Source organism: Equus przewalskii, chromosome 3 (assembly GCF_037783145.1).
Source record: "Equus przewalskii isolate Varuska chromosome 3, EquPr2, whole genome shotgun sequence".
Classification (NCBI taxonomy): domain Eukaryota; kingdom Metazoa; phylum Chordata; class Mammalia; order Perissodactyla; family Equidae; genus Equus; species Equus przewalskii.
The window spans coordinates 87,248,392-87,268,737 of NC_091833.1; the positions used below are offsets into that span (position 1 = coordinate 87,248,392).

Consider the following 20,346-nt stretch of genomic DNA (forward strand, 5'->3'; position numbering starts at 1 on the left):
TACACAAAAATTAACTCAAAATGGATTAAAGACTTGAATGTAAGACCTGAAACCATGAAACTTCTGGAAGAAAACATATGTAGTATCCTCTTTGACAGTGGTCTTAGCAGCATATTGTCAAGTACCAAGTCTGACTGGGCAAGGGAAATAACAGAAAAAATAAACAAATGGGACTAGATCAAACTAAAAAGCCTTAGTTTTAGTTGCACAGCAAAGGAAACCATCAACAAAACGAAAAGATAACCTAACAATTGGGAGAAGATATTTGCAAACCATATATCTGATAAGCAGTTAATATCCAAAATATATAAAGAACTCATACATCTCAACAACGAGAAAACAAACAACCCCATTAAAAAAATGGGCAAAAGATCTGAAGAGACATTTTTCCAAAGAAGATATACAGATGGCAAGAGGCACATGAAATGATGTTCAACATCACTAATTATTAGAGAAATGCAAATCAAAACTACAATGAGATACCACCTCTCTCCTGTCAGAATGGCCACAATTAAGAAGACAAGAAATAAAAGCATTGGAGAGGATATGGAGAAAAGGATACTCTGGTACACTACCAATAGGAGTGTAAACTGGTAAACCACTATGGAAAAAGAGTATGGAGATGCCTCAAAAAATTAAGACTAGAACTATCACACAATCCAGTTATTTCACTGCTGGGTATTTATCCAAAGAACATGAAAATACGAATGCATAAAGATATATGCACCCTTATGTTCATTGCAGCATTATTCACAATAGCCAAGACTTGGAAGCAACCTAGGTGCCCATCGAGGGACGAATGGATAAAGAAGATATGGTATATGTACACAATGGAATACTACTCAGCAATAAAAAAGGATGAAATCTTGCCATTTGTGACAACAAGGATGGACTTTGAGGGTATTATCCTAAGTGAAATAAGTCAGAGGGAGAAAGTCAAATACCATATGATCTCACTCATAAATAGAAGACAAAAACAACAAACAAACAAACACATAGAGAAAGAGATCAGATTAGTGGTTAGCAGAGGGGAAGCAGGGAGAAAGGAGGGCACAAGGGATGCTTAGGCACATGTGTATGGTAATGGATTATAATTAGCCTTTGGGTAGTGAACATGATGTAATCTACACAGAAATCAAAATACAATGATGTAATACCTGAAATTTATATAATGTTATAAACCAATGTTACCACAATAAAATAAAAGCAAATAAATAAATAAATAAGAAAAACATTATTTTGGCATCAAAATACCCAAAAAAGTTAATTATATTTACTGTAAAAAAATATCTAAAGGTAAAGTAGGTTTTATTCCAGAAATCTATTACTGTGACTGACACAAAATATACTAATAAACTAAAGAAAAAAATTCATATGCGAATTCTCAAAAGATTCTAAAAAGGCAGCTATTTAAAGTAACTCTTACTAAAATAAGAATTTAAGAAAAAGATAAGATCAAAAGTATATGTATGTTATTCAAACTAGAAGCACTCTTAACATATCAAACATCAAAGCACACAATAACACAGTAATTAAAACAATATGGTAGAAACTCAGGACCAAACAAATAGCTCAATAAAATCAAAGAGTCTTTAAAAGAAAATGCATATTTGGGAATGTGGTAAATATTAGTGGTTATATTTTGTAACAGTGGGTAAAGACGATCTATTCATCCAGTTAGTTATTTGGAAAAACAATTAAGTTAAATCTCTACCTCATAATATACACATAAAAATGCCAGATAAATTAAACACTTTTTAACTATTAAAAATACTGAAGAAATATTTTTATAATATTGGGGTAGGACTTCCTAAATGAGACATCAAATTCAGAAACAACAAAGAAAAAAGATTTTCTGGTAAAGTATATGAATTAAAACATGTATATGACCAAAGAAATGATACCAGGTTAAGAGATAAGTATCACGACAGGAAAAAATAATTATAATCTATATTAATAAAGATTACTATAGATAATATACAAAGAACTTTCGCCAATCTAGAAATAGAGACAACCAAAAAGAAAACAGGCAAAAAGTAAGCAACTAACAGAAAAAGAAATAAATGAAAAAAGCTCAACCTTACTAGTAATCAGAAAAATAAGAATTTAAACAACAGAATATCATTTTTCCCATCAGCTTGACAAAAATTTTAAAGATTGTTAATATGCAGAGTCAGTTACACTATCAGTGCATACAACCAATAGAGAAAGCCTTTATCAAATGAAATTGGGCATTAGGTATAAAATTTTAAATGCACTCTGACCTAGCAATTTCACTTTTAAGGAACAAGCCTATAATAGCATTCACCCATGTACACAAAGATGTATGTTCAAGAATGCTTGGTGCAATAGGGTTTTCAATTTTTCTTACAGTCAAAAAATCCGTAAGCATGTTTAAATAAACTATAGTACTTTAAGAAATCATTGTAAGAAAACTATAGAATATTCTGTAGACTTTAAAAAGAAAAGAGCAGATCACTAAATACAGACAGGAAAACTAAATACCAACAAAACTACAACAGCACATAAAACACAGCCTCTTTTTTGGTGAAATATATATTTATATATACACACAAAAACAAATAGGCACACATGCGTTAGCATACATATGAGAAAAAAATTGAGGAAGAATATAAACCAATTGCCAGAAACTGCTTTCTATAGTACATTTAAATAGTTTATAATATACCTATATTGCTTTTATCAGAAAAATAAAAATAAGAGATTAAAATGTATGGTATATGCTTTCAATGACATCACAGTAGAAACTACAGGCAATCCTTCCAGCACTCACTTGTGGTCCTTGAAAATGTCCACCAGAAAATTTTGGTTAATGGCAGGAAATATCTTAAAGAGTTGCTTCTCCTTTAGTTTAGTGGCACAATCTTTTTCAAACATAAGTGACTCCCTTTTCTAAAAAAAAAAAAAAATAGAAAAGGCAAAAATCACCCTTAAAAATGGAATCTATAATACTAATTATGCTGATCCAAAAGCATAGCTATTTCGTTGCAAAGACTATTAATGTAAAAGCAATCACAGATTTTCTTCACTGATTAAAGGCAGAAATTAGTAATATAAGTATTCTTGCACTATTTATTTATATCCCATTTTTTTGCAAAGCACTTGAAGCTGCTCAAAATATACACACACACACAATTATACTTCTACATATATGTATGTGTGTGCATGTGCATATAAATACATACATACATACATACTCATATATACACAGTCAACACATTCAAGCATATTATATAAAAAAGGGTGAAGATATACATATATATATACATATAAGTAAACAGGATATAAATAAATGAAGTCAGAGAGTAAAGAAAATAAAGGTAAGAATATGGGATATAGCTAGCAAGTAAAATTAGTATATAAATGCATGCCATGAAATCCTGTACAATTGCTAAAGGTGGGCCACAAATTGAGTTCTGAGCTTCTTCGTGGCCAAAGCAAAGGGGGAAACAGAGATTCTCAGTGTCCATAAAATATAAACAAACCAGTTGCTCAGGAGAAGTACAGCTTTTTCTGGTACTGAGACCTGAGAGAAATTTCTCCCATGGGTCTTCATAAAAGGGACACTGTGTGATGCTGTGAACAACGTCCTCAAAAACATATTCTCCTCAATGGGCAGAAACTACAATTAACAAATAAGTTGCAAATTCAGGTTGACAGAAAATCTTAAAAGTCACAATTTAAAAAATTTTCACAAACATATTTACTCCAAAATAACTGTATGAGAATTGTTACTAATTGTTCTTTGTTCACAAGTCATATTTGGATCTGTTCAAATTGCCACACCAAAGGAACTCTCCTAAAGTTTATTTTAATTCTAACCTAGGATTATAGTATACATTCTTAAAGTGATTTCTAACCCTAAGACAATTTGTTGACATTGTGATGTAAATAAATAATATTTTTATTTGCTACAAAGATCCTAACGTCTGAAAAATAACTTCCTACCAAATTTCAAAGGTGACTCTGAAAATTCTTAAACATAAAAATTACAATAATCTAGGACAATCCTAGAATAGTTATTGGTTTTGAAGCCTAACCATACTTAGGCCATTTATAACACCAAACAATAATAGAAGAGGAACCACAATAGGTGACAATCTGACCAGTACAACGGACCGGTAAAGCTGAACACATCACAAGAATGATGGAAACAAGCCACTTCACTTCAAGAATTAAAAATATCTCATGTTTTATTAAGATATGCATTATACTCTGAACCTACTAAAAAATTCAGTGATCGGATTTACTAGCAATCTACCAGGTCATGGAGTTTCTAAACTCTAAATTCTAAGGTCTCATCAATAAACTGAAAACTCATGACCTTAAACATCTAAGTTAATTACTCTAGTCATACATTATGCCTAAAGTATATTTTATATTCTTTGCTTTAAAAAAATGCGAAGTGTATTTCCCCTTTGGGGACAAAGAGTGAGGAGAAGGCATCAAGAAATTCTCTTACTGAGGTTCTAACTAAGGGGGAGTCCTGGGGACCAAAAGAGTACAGCTTCTATTACCCAAACCACAGAAAGACAAGCAAAAATCACTGACAGAAAAAAATGCATTAAATTGGGAAGTTAAAGATGCTTATTTGTTCACTGTTATACTGAGAAATTAAAAGGTAGGTTAGAACCATAAAGATAAGTTTAAGTAGTGGAAAATGACATTTCAACAAAAATTGTGACACTATTTGGGCATAAGTTCTAGGCTTTCCTTATTTTTCAAGAAAATCCATTTGCCCAATTTACTACACACATAAACTGAAGAGGATATTTGAAACAACAGTAAATTACAAGATGCTACTGAAGAGACTGGTCCTTGGATTATATGAACACACAAAGATGGGAATGGCAGCATATTCGCAACTTAATTAACAAGGTAACAGGGGAAAATAAATACGAAGGTGGTGGAATCCCATCATTCTTCCTATGCCCCAGTGGTACATATTTCTGCCAAAAATAAAAGTGCTCCTTCGAGCAGACAAATGAGCAGGAAAAAAGTAAAAATGTTTTTAAGATCACCATCTAAGAATTCCAGTTTTTTCCTTGAGAATTGAACTAAATAACCTCTAAGATCTTTTCCCTTTTGATTTTGAAATTCTCTAATACTAATTTTCAGAATTCCGAAAAAGGCTAAGAAGAAGAAATGCAAAGGAAACCAAATTCTCTAATGGCTTCATATAGTTAGATATGTTGAACAAGGAACAAAAATAAATAGAGCTCAAAGTGAAGTTTCTGTTTGAACTTGTTTAATTGAAAAGTTAGAAGAAAAAGAGTATTTAATTTTTTAATTCAAATTCTTAAGTTTCTAAAATTTTCTCTAAAAAATTTTGTTTCAAAAATGGACACCTCTTACTAACAGGACATTTTTTATTACTAATTTATGAATGAAATTATCTTTAAATAAAAGATTTTTGTCATGTTTCTAGAATTAAAAAATTACAGAAGTAAATGTCAAAAGCTAAGAAACATGCAGCTCAATCACCTGCAAAATTAAATCTAAAACAGATTTAACATAGGTTGGCTTATTGTTATAGAATATCAACTAATTTCCCAGAGGCAAAAACCTCCAGCTTTAAACTATATGTAAAACAATTTTCAATTTTAACATTAACTTCAATCAGATTAAATACAGATTTCAGACTAGGAAACAGAATCAAACAAAAATCACAAAGTAAACACACATAATCAACCTAGAGTCAGAGACAAAGGCTTAATATTTATACTAACTCATACCAAATTGTGTTTTTCCTGTAAGGCAATTTCTTCTGACATTATTTCTCTGAGTGATACTTTTTTAGTTTGAGTATTCCAATGATCCAACAGGGGTAGCATTTCAGGTGCTGCTAAAGTCTTCAGTAATCTTTTGCCTGTTCTCTGAGATGATTTTTGTTCAGGGTTATCAAGACCAATGTGCCCAACCATGGAAGGATCTACAAAAGCAGTATAAACAGTGTCAGAGCCTCAACAACAAATGTACAAAACAAGCGTAATTCACTCTGTGACATCTACCTCAGAGAGACCCAGGAGACACGGTTTTTTACCTTTAGCTCATAAATATAATGCAACTCTGAAGTTTCAAAATACATCTTCACCTAATTGCAAGCAAGAAATGATACGTATAAATGCAGGAATATTTCAAATGAGCTATGATCTGGGTATCACTGTAAATCGACTCACTGCTTCCCACTCTTTTTCGTATCACAACAACACACAGAAAACAGTAACACATGTATACACTGGTAAACAAAGCAAGCTGCAGCCAGCCAGAGCAGCTCCGGTCAGCTCTGCCCAGTCACTCCAAGGACGGAAGGATCAATATTTTGACAAACCTGTAACCCACTGAAGGCACACAAATATTGAGCAAATGACATTCAACATAAGGAAGGAACTGAACATTCTAAGAAGTTCACAACAACAAGTTTTAATGTGCAACCTTTCAGCATCTCTAACGGATATCAACACATTCTGATACAGTCCTTTGCTGGAGAGTGAAGAAACAGCAAATACTGCCTTCGCACAACTCTGATATTTGGGCACCTCCAGCTCTCAAACAGCTTTAGCTCTTGAAGCTACAACACAAGCACAGATCTGAACTAAAGTTCATCCTAAGAATCTTCAAACTGGAGTCCCAGTGTGGAGTGGACAAAAGAGGTATATGAAGGAACTCATGCACAAAAGGAGGACCCTTACTAACAGGTCTGCCACCCTGCACTAATCACTGAGGACAATGCTATCTAAGAGAACTCTTCTGGAATCAAATATTTTCAATTTGGCAGATGAATCAAAAAAATAACTGATTTTTGCACTCTACTAATATAAACATCAATAAAAATTTTGAATAACCAAGTAGTATTTCAATGATGTTCTCAAACCAGAATAGTTTTCTTTCATTCAGAGCAAAATCTTAACAGGGAACACCTTGACTACATGGATTAGAGCAACCTTAGGTGTTTCACAGCACCCATGAAAGCTAAATAATATTATAGGGGCTTTTTTCTTCTTTAAGTTTTATTTTATATCAATAATAAATGTTAAGTGTTTTTAAAGAACTTTTATTTGCAAATCAAAATTCTGGGATAACATATTTTGTGGAAGTATATTTAAAACGAGTTAAAATCCACACATGCGCACCAAGTGTCAACATCGAGACAAGAACGTTAGAAGTAAAACTATGAGCTTTACCTCGCATAACCTTGCCACAGGATACCTCTTCTTGTCTTTGTCGCTCCTAAACATAAACGCAGAAAATGGGATTGGCAAAGGAGAATGCATTAGAAAACAAGATTATTATAAACCAAAAATGAAAATGAGATTATATTATTTTTCTCTAGCAATCATTTCTCCTTGTAAAACTATCAATTGTTCTTGCTAAATCTAAGTAAAACAATAAACTTAGATAAATAAAATTATAAAGTATGACTACATCTATATATTTTTTTCCACTTAAAGAGCTCTTATGCTGTATTTTCTTAAAAACTGTTCTTGAAATTTAATCAATCAGCACTGCAAGTCTTTAATTTAGGGAGTAAAAAACTATTATTTTTTTCTCTTAAAAAAAAAAACAATCATACTGAGCTCCATCATTAATTATATCATTTAGCCAGTCTGGAAATAATCTAAAATACTGGAAAGAGACAAAAAAATCAGTAATCTGTTAAGTGGTAAAGCTCATTCTCTCTCAAAGTCAAAATTCAATAGAAGCCTTTTGTGTAACATAGAAGATTTTATTGAAGAGCAAAGGTGACAAAATGGACACAAACGGAGCTCTTTATAAAAAGAAGCCTACCAACCATTACAGATTCTTTCCATTTCTCATGAATCACTTTAGCCAGGTTCAGATCTATATGAACCACACAATCCTCAACTGTTAGAGACCCTTGTGAGGGGGAAAAAAGAAAAGAAAATATAATCATTACTCATTATACATTTGCAGAAAACGTACTCAACCACCTTATGCATCATAAAACTAATCTGTATTATTAATTACTAACCTGTTTCTAGTTCTTAATCTCTTGGAACATTTTTGTGTATGTAATATGTCATTGTTATCACACTTTTTGGCTGCTGCCATTATACAGTACTTCATGTATTTAAGTTATTCATGTCCATTAATCTAAATATATTTAATTTATTCATTTCCATTAGTTGAGAGTTTTCAACAAGTGTGTTCTAAGAAATTAATCTTGCCTTAAATGTATCTGGAGAAGCACCAAATGATTCAAAAAGGCTCATCTGTGCAAATAAGTATGAGGTAAATACTAGAGAAAACTTTCAATATATATGCACCGAATGAACAAACTCCATATAAATACTCTCTATTTCTTCAAATTACTTTTTTTTTTTTTGAGGAAGATTAGCCCTGAGTTGACATCCACCACTAACCCTCCTCTTTTTGCTGAGGAAGACTGGCCCTGAGCTAACATCTGTGCTCATCTTCCTCTACTTTATTATATGTGAGACACCTGCCACAGCATGGCTTGATAAGCAGTGCATAGGTCCACACCCAGGATCCAAACCTACAAACCCTGGGCCTCTGAAGCAGAGCACACGAACTTAACCACTACGGCACTGGGTCAGCCCCTCAAATTACATTTTTTAAAATCCTCTACAAACACATTGTGTCAAAAATACAGCAAGTAATACAAATTACTTTTACATTTTGGTTAACATATGAAATAATTTTTTAATTGAAATAGAACCTTCTATCTATATTCTATTCACACAAAGACACACATATAGGTAATTTACTTTTCCCTTACCTGAATCAATACCAACAGGGCCAAATAATTCACTGAGCTGAAAAGCCAGTTCAGGGGGTAATGCCAATTCCAGACAGTCTATGGTCAGAGATTTGGCTGTCACTGGCATTGGATTCAACATCTCAGTTTTATCTTCTTCACCTACTCCAGCTGACAAAGTACTCCCTGCCATTAGAATTTTTTCCATTTCCTGTTCATCTTCATTCATAAATTCTTCTGTGTTTGGAAATTTCAAATAATCCTTTGGAAGATTTTCATTTTTCTTTATTTCAAAAGAGTCAGTAAAATAAAATTCTTCATTTAATTCAAGATTTGAAGTGTTCGATACAGAGTTTACAACATCAGACAAATTCAAAGAACGTATACTGTCTCCAATCTCTGTGACTTCTAGATTCTTCTCCATTTCACTCTCATCTGGAGTGGTAGTGACTTTTAGAGTACCTGGAAAAGACTGCTTACTGTTATATAAACCCGAAAGTTCTGCCTGACTATTAGGAAGCACTTCATTAGTATTCTTTAGATCTACAGTAGTAGTAGGAAATATACTTGTTATTAATCCAGGTTTTTCAGTAGTTGTAATTCTTATTTCTGCCTGCTCTGAGTTTCCCTTTTCTGAATCACAGGTAGACTGCATATTAATGCTACTGATACCACTTCCATGGCTAAATTCTGGCACAGAAAAATCAGAATCCTCTAAAGGTCCTCTTTGGCTAATAATTTCCTTCAAATTCAATCCCAGAGAAAATGGCCCAATTTGTGCTTCATCATATGATTTTTCGATATTCTCAAATTCAGTATCCTCACACAATTTAGTTTCAGAATCCAACAAAAGGCTTGTGGCCCAAATAATATCTTTGTTACACCTCTCATATAAGTCTTTTAGGGCTTCTAATGAAAAGGATCCAAATAGTTTACAAAGAATGTTAAGATTTTCAGATTCATCAGCACTGGTAAGCTCACTTTCTTCAACATACGTGCTTTTATCATACATTACCCTATACGGAATTGTTTCTTGAACATCTAATTTTCTGTTCATATTCAAAGCTTTTGGTTTAAATCCATCTAATCTTCCTGTTAATACTCTCAAAGAATCGGAAACACTAATTTTATTTTTTTCTATTTTCCATAAGAGAGCAAAATCCTGTGGTTCAGTCTGAGTATACACACCTACTTCTACTCCAGGGACTTCTTTAAGCTTTCCTTCTTGAAATTCAACTAAAGTCTGTGGTCCTACCGTTCCAGGAATAGTTGGCGTACTATCGGTAAAAGTAAGAGACAATGTGTGCGGCCCATGGATCTTTTCACTTGGACAAGTCTTATCCTCGCAGGTCATTTCACTGGACAGCATTTCAGAACCTCCTAGAGAGGCGCTACCCAATGTTTTTAGTTCTTCAGGGCTTGTGCCCCAACAGGCCTCACGTGCCGTGTATAAGGATATTTCATTCATATTGTCATTAGTTCCAAATTCTAGGTTGGGTTCTTTCAAACCAGCCTTTGGCATTCTTGTTCTGTGCTCTCTCTGAGCTAAAGAATCAGATGAAGGCCAGTCGCCCACAATGTTAAACGAGTTTTTTTCAGTATTTTTATAAGTATCATACATACTGCTATTGAAGGATTCTGAAGTATCATCACACTGTGACTTCTTGTTAGCCTCTACACTTTCATGTGGAGATCCTCGTTGCTGGATACAATCTATATTCCCAGACAGACTATTATCTAATACTTTGTGTGATGGAGGGCAATTATACTTTTTGTCACTTTGTACAGATGAAGCTTTTTCAGTTTTTCGGTTCCTTTTCATTCTCTGACCAATAGTCTTATCAACTGGCCAGTCACCAACAAAATTTGATAGCTCCTGTCTCTGGAACTTTTCCAAAGCTGATTTGCTTTTTTGTTTTCCAAAGGTTTTTTTCTTTACCATTGCTCTTTCTTCCAATACTTCATTAGCTGAAGACTTTTCATTTTGAAGTGGCACAGTATGTGAAAGATCACAGTCTTCTTGATTATTTTCACCATAGCAAATACTCGGTGACACTCTCTCTACAAAACTATCTACATTGGTTTTACTATACTCTTGTTCAGAAGCCATTTCTTCTTGCTCTTCTTTTTCACTTTTGTCTGTTACTCGTAGTCTGCTTTCAAAATCAGAAAAACCCATGTCGGGAACTTCCTGAATGAAAGTACTCTCAACGTTAGGATTCATACCACTTGTTTCTTTTCTTCCTTTGTTTAAATCTGCATTAGGGAGATAAGTAACATTCTCAAGTAACATAGTTGCTTTGGTTACTTCAAGTTTCTTCTCTTCAATTAACTCTAGGTGCTTCAAAGATGAGGATAAAATATTTTCTTCTTTTTCAGAGGTAATATCTTCATTGTCTCTCGGGCTGTAAGATTTTTTTAAAAGTATTATAAGGAAATCTCTTAATGTTACTATTAATATCATGATTTAAATTAAAGAAGGACTCAACTGAAAGACAGGGCACTTAACATTTATTTATTCTAAAAATTCTAGAAATAAACTACATTAAAATTACAAAAGCTAACCTTGATCTTTCTTTAATGCACAATGAACACATCCCTTTGTTGCAATCCCAATACCCAGCACAATACTTGACATATAGGAAGCACTCAATTTTTTTTAAATTGCATAATAAACATGAGATTTTCAGCTAAGGTGCTTATTATGCATGAAATATTAAAGTTTAGGTTCTAAATTTGCTCCTAGAAGAAGACATCACCCCCCTGGCTTCTTTCTGACCTATTTAAGCTTAATGTATTCATGAAACTAGGTCTGCCTCTATACCACCTATCTGTCATTTGCTACAGAGGAAAACACTTAAGCTTCATTTATTAACAAAGTCCTAAAGAGTCAACAAACATGATTTGCACTATTAAGAAAAATGAAAGAAAGGGAGGAGAGCTCTCATTTAAGACGTCACTTGTCAAATTTTTAAAAACCATCCTCCATGTTAATTTCAGACTCAGAGCACTTTTGCCTAATCATTACACTTTGAACTTCAGTGCTTTTCTTTATTCAATTTGTCAACTCATCTTCCTTTCTTTCTTTCTTTCTTTCTTTATTCCAGGACCTCTCAAAGCCCCAACTCTCCCTTGAAGCCTTCCTAAGTGAAATCACATCTAACATTAAGTTTGCTATGGGCCAGATGCTATTCTAAGTCCTTTACAAGTGTTAATCATAATTCTTATAAGATCCTTATGAGCAAAGTGTTATGATTGCCATTTTAGAAATGAAGAGCTGAAGTAAATGCTCAATAAAAGAACATTTATCAATTTCTCTTCCTAACTCTCAACTCCTTTTTAACAGAGTCTTTCCATATCTTAGCATCATAAAATACAGGAAATTCAGACCTCTATATGTATTTAAGGTTCTTCTTTACTCACTTATTTATTCAATTGTTTATATGTCCTAAATGTTTTGTTTATTTTTAGGAAAGTTCGCCCTGAGCCAACATTTGCCACCAATCCCCCTCTTTTTGCTGAGGAATACTGGCCCTGACCTAACATCCATGCCCATCTTTCTCTGCTTTCTATATGGGATGCCTACCACACCATGGCTTACCAAGTGGTGCCATGTCCACACCCAGGATCCAAACCGGTGAACCCCAGGCCACTGAAGCAGAACATGTGAACTTAACCGCTGCGCCACCAGGCCAGCCCCAGTATATGTCCTAAATTTTTAACAGAATCAGTACTATCCCGAATTGCAAACTTTCAAAAGGCTCTAACTTGTATTACTTAGTAAAAGTTTACCATTAATAATTAATTTTTATGATATCAGCTTGAAGGAATATTCTTACTAATACCTAAGGAAATTAAGAAGTGATGTGACTATAGTAATAACAGAAAGGCAATAATATAACAGATAAATACTGGAATAGCAGGAAGTTACATAAAGAAGGCAGAAGTATTCGTAGTATAAACATGGACTCACAAAACCCTGAGGACAATGAATAAACTCCCATTTCATTGCATATATAAACTTTTACTCCTCTTACTAACCATATACATTCTTCTTCAGATAAGACTATATCTAAACCCTACAAATAACAAATATCTACCTTATATTTAAAGTTATTTGGCAGTGATTTCAGTGTTTTAAAAATCATATTTTTTAAAATTATGTTTCAAATTGAATTTTTGTACATAGGGATTTTAACCTACCTAGTACTTCTGTCCTCAGAAGAATATGCACACAACTCAATACGTTCAATTTTCTCGGGAACTGAAGAATTCATGATTATTGGCACTGAAACAAAACGTTGATAGTTTTCCAACATTCTTGTTATTTTTTCTTTGCTTATCCCATGAATATTGCGCCTAAAAATTCCAGGGAAGAAAAGGGTAGAAGTAATATTGGTAATTAATTTTTTAATCAAAACATATAATATCAAGAAAAACAATGATATGTTTCTGATATATTTCTAGTACATAAAAATATCAAAGCTGGTTTATTATGACACAATATATACTACTTGACTCTAATTTTCATTTTATTCAGGATTTCTTAAATTACCATTTTCTTAATCATTCCATACAATCTTTTCCAAACATCTTTTATCAACCTGGAAAAAACTAGCAGATCCTAATAACTTTAAAAGAAGTTATTCTCAGGCTGCAAAAAAATCTCATAAGAATATGACTAGCATTTCAAGGCTTTAATTAATTATTAACTAGTGAGTAAAACATTCCTCTACAAATGCTTCCATTTATGCCATTATGGCAGACTAGATGTCCCAAAGGGCCCTCCTGGTACAATAAAAGTGGACCCCAAGTGAATTAAATCAAACATACATTTTAATACATTTTAAGTTCAAGCAAAGAAAAAAAATTCCCAGTATTTGAAGTCTCTAGATGACTAAATATGAAATTATATTTGTACTTTCACTCATGGCGGCTTATTTCTTTGTGTGGTTTTGTTTAGGAGCTCATATTTAGTTGAACCTAATATATGGAAATTCTCAGGCTTTAAACTGGGAGTGCTTTCATTCCTACAGCATCTGGATTTGCATCTGCCAGAAGGCCAGATGGTATGTGTTAGTCCCTCAAGGGTCTTGTCTCAATGAAAACATCTCAGTTGCAACTTTTCTATCTTGGGTTGGATCCAAGGCTTAGTGTCTGGATCCCAGGGCTAATATTAGCATTTGCCACCTGGGCAAATCCGGCTTTCATATTTACCTACCTCGATCTTGACTGGTTTCAGATCACAGAGAAGCAAAGAGATAGAAAATAGGAAAGAGAGGTTAAGAGACATAGACACAGAAGACAGAGCAAAAAGGTCTACTATACATCTAATCCAAGTCCCAGAAAGAGAAAAGAGAGTACATGGGACAGAAGCAATTTAAAGAAAAATGGCTGAGAATTTTTCAGAACTGATAAAAGACATCAATTCCCTGATCTCAGAAGCCCAGCAAATCCCAAATAAGATAAATAATAAGAAATCCAGAACTAGAAACATAGTACTAAAAATGTCATTCAGCAAAGATAAAGGGATGATATTAAAAGCAACCAGAAACTTAAAAAAAAAAAAAACTAGTCATCTACAAAGAAACCAACTATTAGAATTACAGCTGACTTAACAATAATAATGGAAGTCAGAAAAGAGTTAAATGTTGTCTTCAATAACAGAAATGTCAATCTAGAAAATACACAATACCTAGCAAATACATCTTAGGAGAATGGGATATAAAAGGATTTTCCAACTAAAAATAAAAAAGAGTTTGACATGAAGCAGGCCTACACTGTAAAAAAAAAAATCCTAAAAGATGAATGCAGGCAGAAGGAAGTTCCCAGATGAGAGGTTTATGACGAAAGAAAAATTAAGCACAAAGCAGTAACTTCATGAGTGAAAACAAACACTGTCTGTACTTTCTAGACAATCATAGCATGTATGTTGGTAAGTATCAGAGTCAAAATATTTGAAAGTCCTTCTATTTGTGAGGAGGAAGGCTAAGAAAATGGTTTAACTTTAAATTTAAAGTTAAATTTAATGTAACTGCATGGTAAAATTTTTAATGTAACCATTAAAAGAAAAATACTGTATATAATTTCCAAATTAGTAGAAAAGGAGAAAATAAGAAAACCTGCATTCAATCAAAAAAAAATCCAAAATAAGGCATGACAAGAGAAAAAAAATTCAAATACATAATATCTGTGATAGGAGAAAAACTATTGACAGAAAAGGTGAGATAAATAGAAAGCACATAGAGTATAACGGTAAGAAACAAGACCAATTATATGAATAACCAAAATAACTGTAAAAGAACTGAGCTTATCAGTAAAAAGGAAAAGATGGACAGAGCGGATTTTTTTAAAACCCAGCCAATACTAGTTACAAGAGAGACATCTAAACATAAAGATACTGAAAGATCAAAAGTAAAAGTATGGAAAAAGATATAACACTCAAACACTAACTAAAAGGAAGCTGGTGTAGTTTTATTAATGTTAGACAAATTAGACTTTACAACAAAAATTAATATTAAGGATAAAAGAAAATCACTAGATAAGGATAAAAGGTTCAATTAATTAGTGATATAAAAATCTTAAGCTTATATGCACTTCAAAAAATATCCTCAGAATATATAAAACAAAAATAGGTAGGATTATAAGGAGAAACTGATATATTGAACATAACAGGGAGATTTTAACATACATACATGTCTCACGGTAGATTTCCTCATACCTCTCTTAAACATTAATCCATCAAGCAAATTTTTTTAAAAAGTAAAGCTATAGGAGATGTGAGCAACAGAATAAATATGCATAATTTAATGATATATTAATACACTATAACCAGTATACATTCTTATCAAGCAAACATGAAACACTGATAAAAAACTGATAATGAACTATGTCATAAAACTTGTCTTAAAAAAAATCAGACTTAGTTATCACATAAACCGTGATCTTACCTACCACAGTTAAGTTGAAAATCCATTTTTTTAAGAAGATAAATTTAAAAACCATCTGCTCAGAAAGTTTAAAACATAGCTCTCAATAATTCAAGGGTTAAAGAATAAAATCAATCATAACGCGAATTAGAAAATAAATGATAAAAAGAAAGTATTATATATTAAAATTCTGGGAGCAGCTAACATAGGACCCAGCGAAATTTACAGCCTCAAATGCTCATGTTAGAAAATGACCTAAACTTTCAGGTAAAAACTTCTAAAAAAACAGAAAAAAACAAAGCAAAATAGACTTTTAAAAAGCAAAGAAAGTAGAAGAGATGAATTAAACATAAAACAAATTTACAATACAAAGATCAATCAAGCAGACATGTTTATTTGAAAAGGCTAATAAAAAATCTGATCTCTGGTGAGACTAAGCAAGAAAAAAAAGAAGGAAGATACACATAAACATATTTGGATTGAAAATGGGAACTTGAGTATAGATGCTGCAGAGATGTAAACAGAGAATAACTACTTTAATAAAGTCTTAAGAAATTTGAAAACTCTGGTGTAATGGACAAATTCCAACTGAACCTTCTCACAAAGAAAACATCAGATCCAAACAGTTTCATACGTTAATTCTATCAAACATTCAAACTTACATAAACTCAGAAAAAGAAGAAATACTTCCCAACTAAATCTGTAAAACTAAAACCATGATACCAAAGCCAGGCAAAGCAGGGCAAGGAAGAGAAAACTGTAGATCGATCTCACTCATTTATACTGATGCAGAAATCCTAAACGAAATATTAGAAAAGCAAATCTAGTAATGTATCGAAAGGAGAATAAGAAGGAATGAACTACTGATAATATGCTACGACATGGATGAACCCTGAAACATGCTAAGTGAAAGATGCCAGACAAAAACGCCACATATTGTATGATTCCATTTATATGCAATGTCCAGAATAGGCAAGTCCGCAGAAACAGAGAAGCAGATTAGTGACTGCCAAAGGGAGAACTGGGAGTGACTTATAGCAGATATGGGGTTTCTTTTGGAGGTGATGGTTGCACCACATTGTGAACATACTAAAATTAGGTTGTCCTTTAGTTAGTATAGAAATCACTTAAAATTACCTCTTAAGAAAAAAATACCCTGACCAGAATTAAGTTAGGGCTAACTCTAAGGGAATCCATAGCATGAAGCAAAATACATTTTATGTCCATGATCTGAGTAACATTTTTATTCAAGTCAAACAATCAAACAAATAAAAACGTTTAACCTTGGGGGAAAAAAGGTGGGGGGGCGGGGAGTGAAATATCTCAACAGCTGGATATTTGCTACCTTTTCCATCTATACATCCTCACCTCCTTCCTGTATTCCAAGTCACTAGGCAGCCACAAGAATTTGTTCCTCCCAGGAGTACGTGGTTCAGGTATGCCAAACCCTAGAGTCTGTTCTACTTTCAGATATTGACATTATAAGTAATAAAGTTCTGACTATATAAGACAACTGGGATTTTTCTGTTAACTCAACTTTAGGAACAAAAAGATACAAACTCTTCATAAACTGAAAAAGAAAAGTCTATAGGCAATACAAAATTTCTTAACAATTTTTAAGCGACAAAGCTGCAATCTAATCCATTTTGTTTCCTTCATTATTTATAAGGGGAAAAAATCTAGATGGACTTTCTATCACTGTCGTGAAATAAAAAATATGTTAGATAGCCTTCAAGTGTTACCTTGCAAGTTCCTTTGGTTTGAACTTCCACCAGGTGTCTGGTTCCCGAAAAAGAACTTTATATTTATATTTTTGCGACTACATGCAAAAAAGACAAAAACATTTAAAAATAATTACTTCCATGAAATTAAATTCACTGTATTCAAATTCAAAGCATGTTAAAACTGGAAGAACCTAAAAGATTATCTAATCTTGATGAGTTTGTTAAACTGGTAAAACGCAATGTCTTTGACCCAGCAATTAACTTCCAGAAACTCAAGCTACTGATAAATACTTACGTAAGAGTGCAAAGATATATATACACCAGGATATCCAGTTCACCATTATTTGTAACAGCCAAAAAATGCAAACAACTCAGTGGCTTTTAATATGGAACTGGCTAAATAAGTGAAGGTACAACCAAACAATGAAAATATTATACAGTAATTTTTTAAATTCTATATGTATTAACAATTAGAAAAGGTCCTTAGTATAAATTGTTAAGAAAGATACAGAATTTTCTCTAGGGTAAAAAAGGATTATTCACATATTTATACATGTATAGAAAACTTCTGGAAAGATTCTCAAAAATAATATTGAAAGCATCTAATCAAGGGAGTAGGACTTCAGGTGTTCTTTCTTATGGTTTGAATCATTATCATATATATGGCATGACTTCCATAATTTTAAAACTACTTCAAATAACAGCTCACTCTACTTTTCAAAACTCTAATATGACTATAACCTGAAAACCAAGCCCTACACTTGCGCACTAGATCCATCTCCTCTCTCCATCCCCAGGATAACTGGGTTCAGCAATTTCTCCCTTCCTCCTGAATCAATCCCATCACATTCTGTTTCTTCTCCCATCTTACTCTTAACCCTACTTCCCCTGCCAACTATCTCCCCATTCTCCTGCTCCTCTTTGCAGGAAGATGTCTAAAAATAATTACTGTATTCTCTGTCTCCAGCTCCTCTCTCTTCTAGCCTCTCTTAAACCCACTCCAATTGGCTACTCTACTGAAACTGGGGGCACTGAGACCATGAATTACTACCACATTGAAAACTGCTATGGTGAATTCTCAGTCCTCTTACTTGACCTTTAGCAGCATTTGTCACAGTTCATCATTCTCTTCTCCTTAGACTTTTCTTCCTTACACACTATTGTTTTTCCTCCTACCCCACTGGGTAAGTGTTCTCAGTCTTTTTGCTAGTCCTTCCTTTTCACTCAGATGTCTCACAATGGAATGCCCCAAACTTAGTCCTAGATCCTCTACTCTTGATGTAGACTCACTTCTTAGGTAATATCACTCCCTTCCTTGGCTTTAAATATCATGCATATGGTAATGACTCTCAAATACATATCTTTAGCCCAGAATTCGCTTCTGAACTCCAAAGTCATAGATCCAATTACCTATTCAACAAATTTAACATATCCAAACCCAGACTTCAGAAATCCATTACGCCACCCCCACCTCAAAACTATGCTATCAGAATCCTTCTCCATCTCAGCTGATAACAGTCTCCGGTTAGACAGGCCAAAAACCAACCTTGATGTCATACTTGACTCCTCCTTTCCTTTCACTTCCACATCAATCCAACGAGAAATTCAGTCGGCTCTACTTTCAAAATATATCCAGAATCTAATTACTATTGTCACCTTCACTGCTACCATGCCTTGGTGTGAGCCACATGATCTCTTACTTTAATTACTGCTATAGCCCTCTAACAAGTCTCCCTGTTTCCATGCTTGTCCTCCCAAGTCTCTTCTCAACACTACACTACAGTGATCCTATTAATAAATAGTTGGATCATGCCACCACTCTGCTTAAAACCCTCTGCTTTGGATTGATGTTTGTGTCTCCTCAAACCCCATATGTTGAAACCCCATTCCTGTCATGTGACTATATTTGAAGATAGGGCCTTAACTATGGAAGTAATTAAGATTAAATGAGGGCATAAGGTGGGGCCTTGATTCGATAGGATTAGTGTCCTTATAAGAAGAGACACCACAGAACTCACTCTCTACACCATGTGAGAATACAGCAAGAACATGGCCATCTGCAAGCCAGCAAGAGAACTCTTACCAGAAACTGACCCTGCTGGACCTTGATCCAGGACTTCGAGCCTCCAGAACTGTGAGAAAATCAATTTTCTGTTGTTTAAGCCACCCAGTCTATAATATTTTGTTATGGCGGCCCAAGCAGACTAATACATCTTACACGCCACTCAAGGTAAAACTCAAGGTCCTTACAGTGATCTGTGAGCCCTCACACAATCTCTCCAACCACCACTACATCTCTGACTTCACCTCCTCTCTCACTACGATCCCCTCAGTTTTATGACAAGATGCCCAAAGTGGTCACTGCTATAATCTGTCATTACTGACAGAAAAGCCCAAAAGTCAACCCAGACGCCAAGGTAGAAAGTGACATAACAACCTGTAATGAGCCTAGTCACTTCCATCTCCTCACTACAGCACCAAATTTCATCCAACTTATTCAGGGCCTGATAACAGCCCAGGTCTTTAATTACCTAAAGGAGTGTCATGTAGCTCTTAGGATCAAATTCATTTTAAACGCACACACACACAGAGAAAAACAGAGACTATGAATTTAAAGACTTTTTCAACTCCCCTATCAATATGCAAATCTTAATAATATGTTATATCACTTGAGAGGATTCTGATTTACTTACGTCACGCTATATGATAGCTCACAAGGGAAGATATATATATTTTTATATATAGATACATATTTAAAGTAAAGTAATAAGTTTTGCCAGTTGCCACTAAGATATCTGACTGTCCCTTATTTATTCTCAATTTACTACTTAGCTACTTTTGTAAATGACAGTCAAAACAGTAATAGACAGTTATCTCCAATCTATTCAACTCCTCCAGAGCTCTTATTATCTTGCTACTAAAAGAAGCAAAA

At 33.6% G+C, this 20,346-nt stretch overlaps 1 protein-coding gene across 10 annotated transcripts in view; it reads right to left on the bottom strand.

Annotated features, from left to right (window-relative positions):
* N4BP2 (NEDD4 binding protein 2) overlaps nt 1–20,346 on the bottom strand; it is an 86,823-nt gene that overhangs the window by 27,854 nt on the left and 38,623 nt on the right. For 7 of the 10 annotated variants that reach the window (XM_070615102.1, XM_070615101.1, XM_070615100.1 and 4 more), the window contains 7 exons: nt 17,433–17,509; nt 12,965–13,120; nt 8,783–11,166; nt 7,814–7,899; nt 7,206–7,251; nt 5,757–5,953; nt 2,795–2,913 (listed from right to left, as the gene is read on the bottom strand). In XM_070615102.1, the coding sequence (XP_070471203.1) occupies nt 2,795–2,913; nt 5,757–5,953; nt 7,206–7,251; nt 7,814–7,899; nt 8,783–11,166; nt 12,965–13,120; nt 17,433–17,509 (3,065 nt within the window). Of the gene's footprint in view, nt 1–2,794; nt 2,914–3,506; nt 3,644–5,756; nt 5,954–7,205; nt 7,252–7,813; nt 7,900–8,782; nt 11,167–12,964; nt 13,121–17,432; nt 17,510–20,346 lie in introns of all 10 variants that reach the window. The other 3 variants (XR_011538797.1, XR_011538795.1, XR_011538796.1) reach the window with 1 other exon arrangement.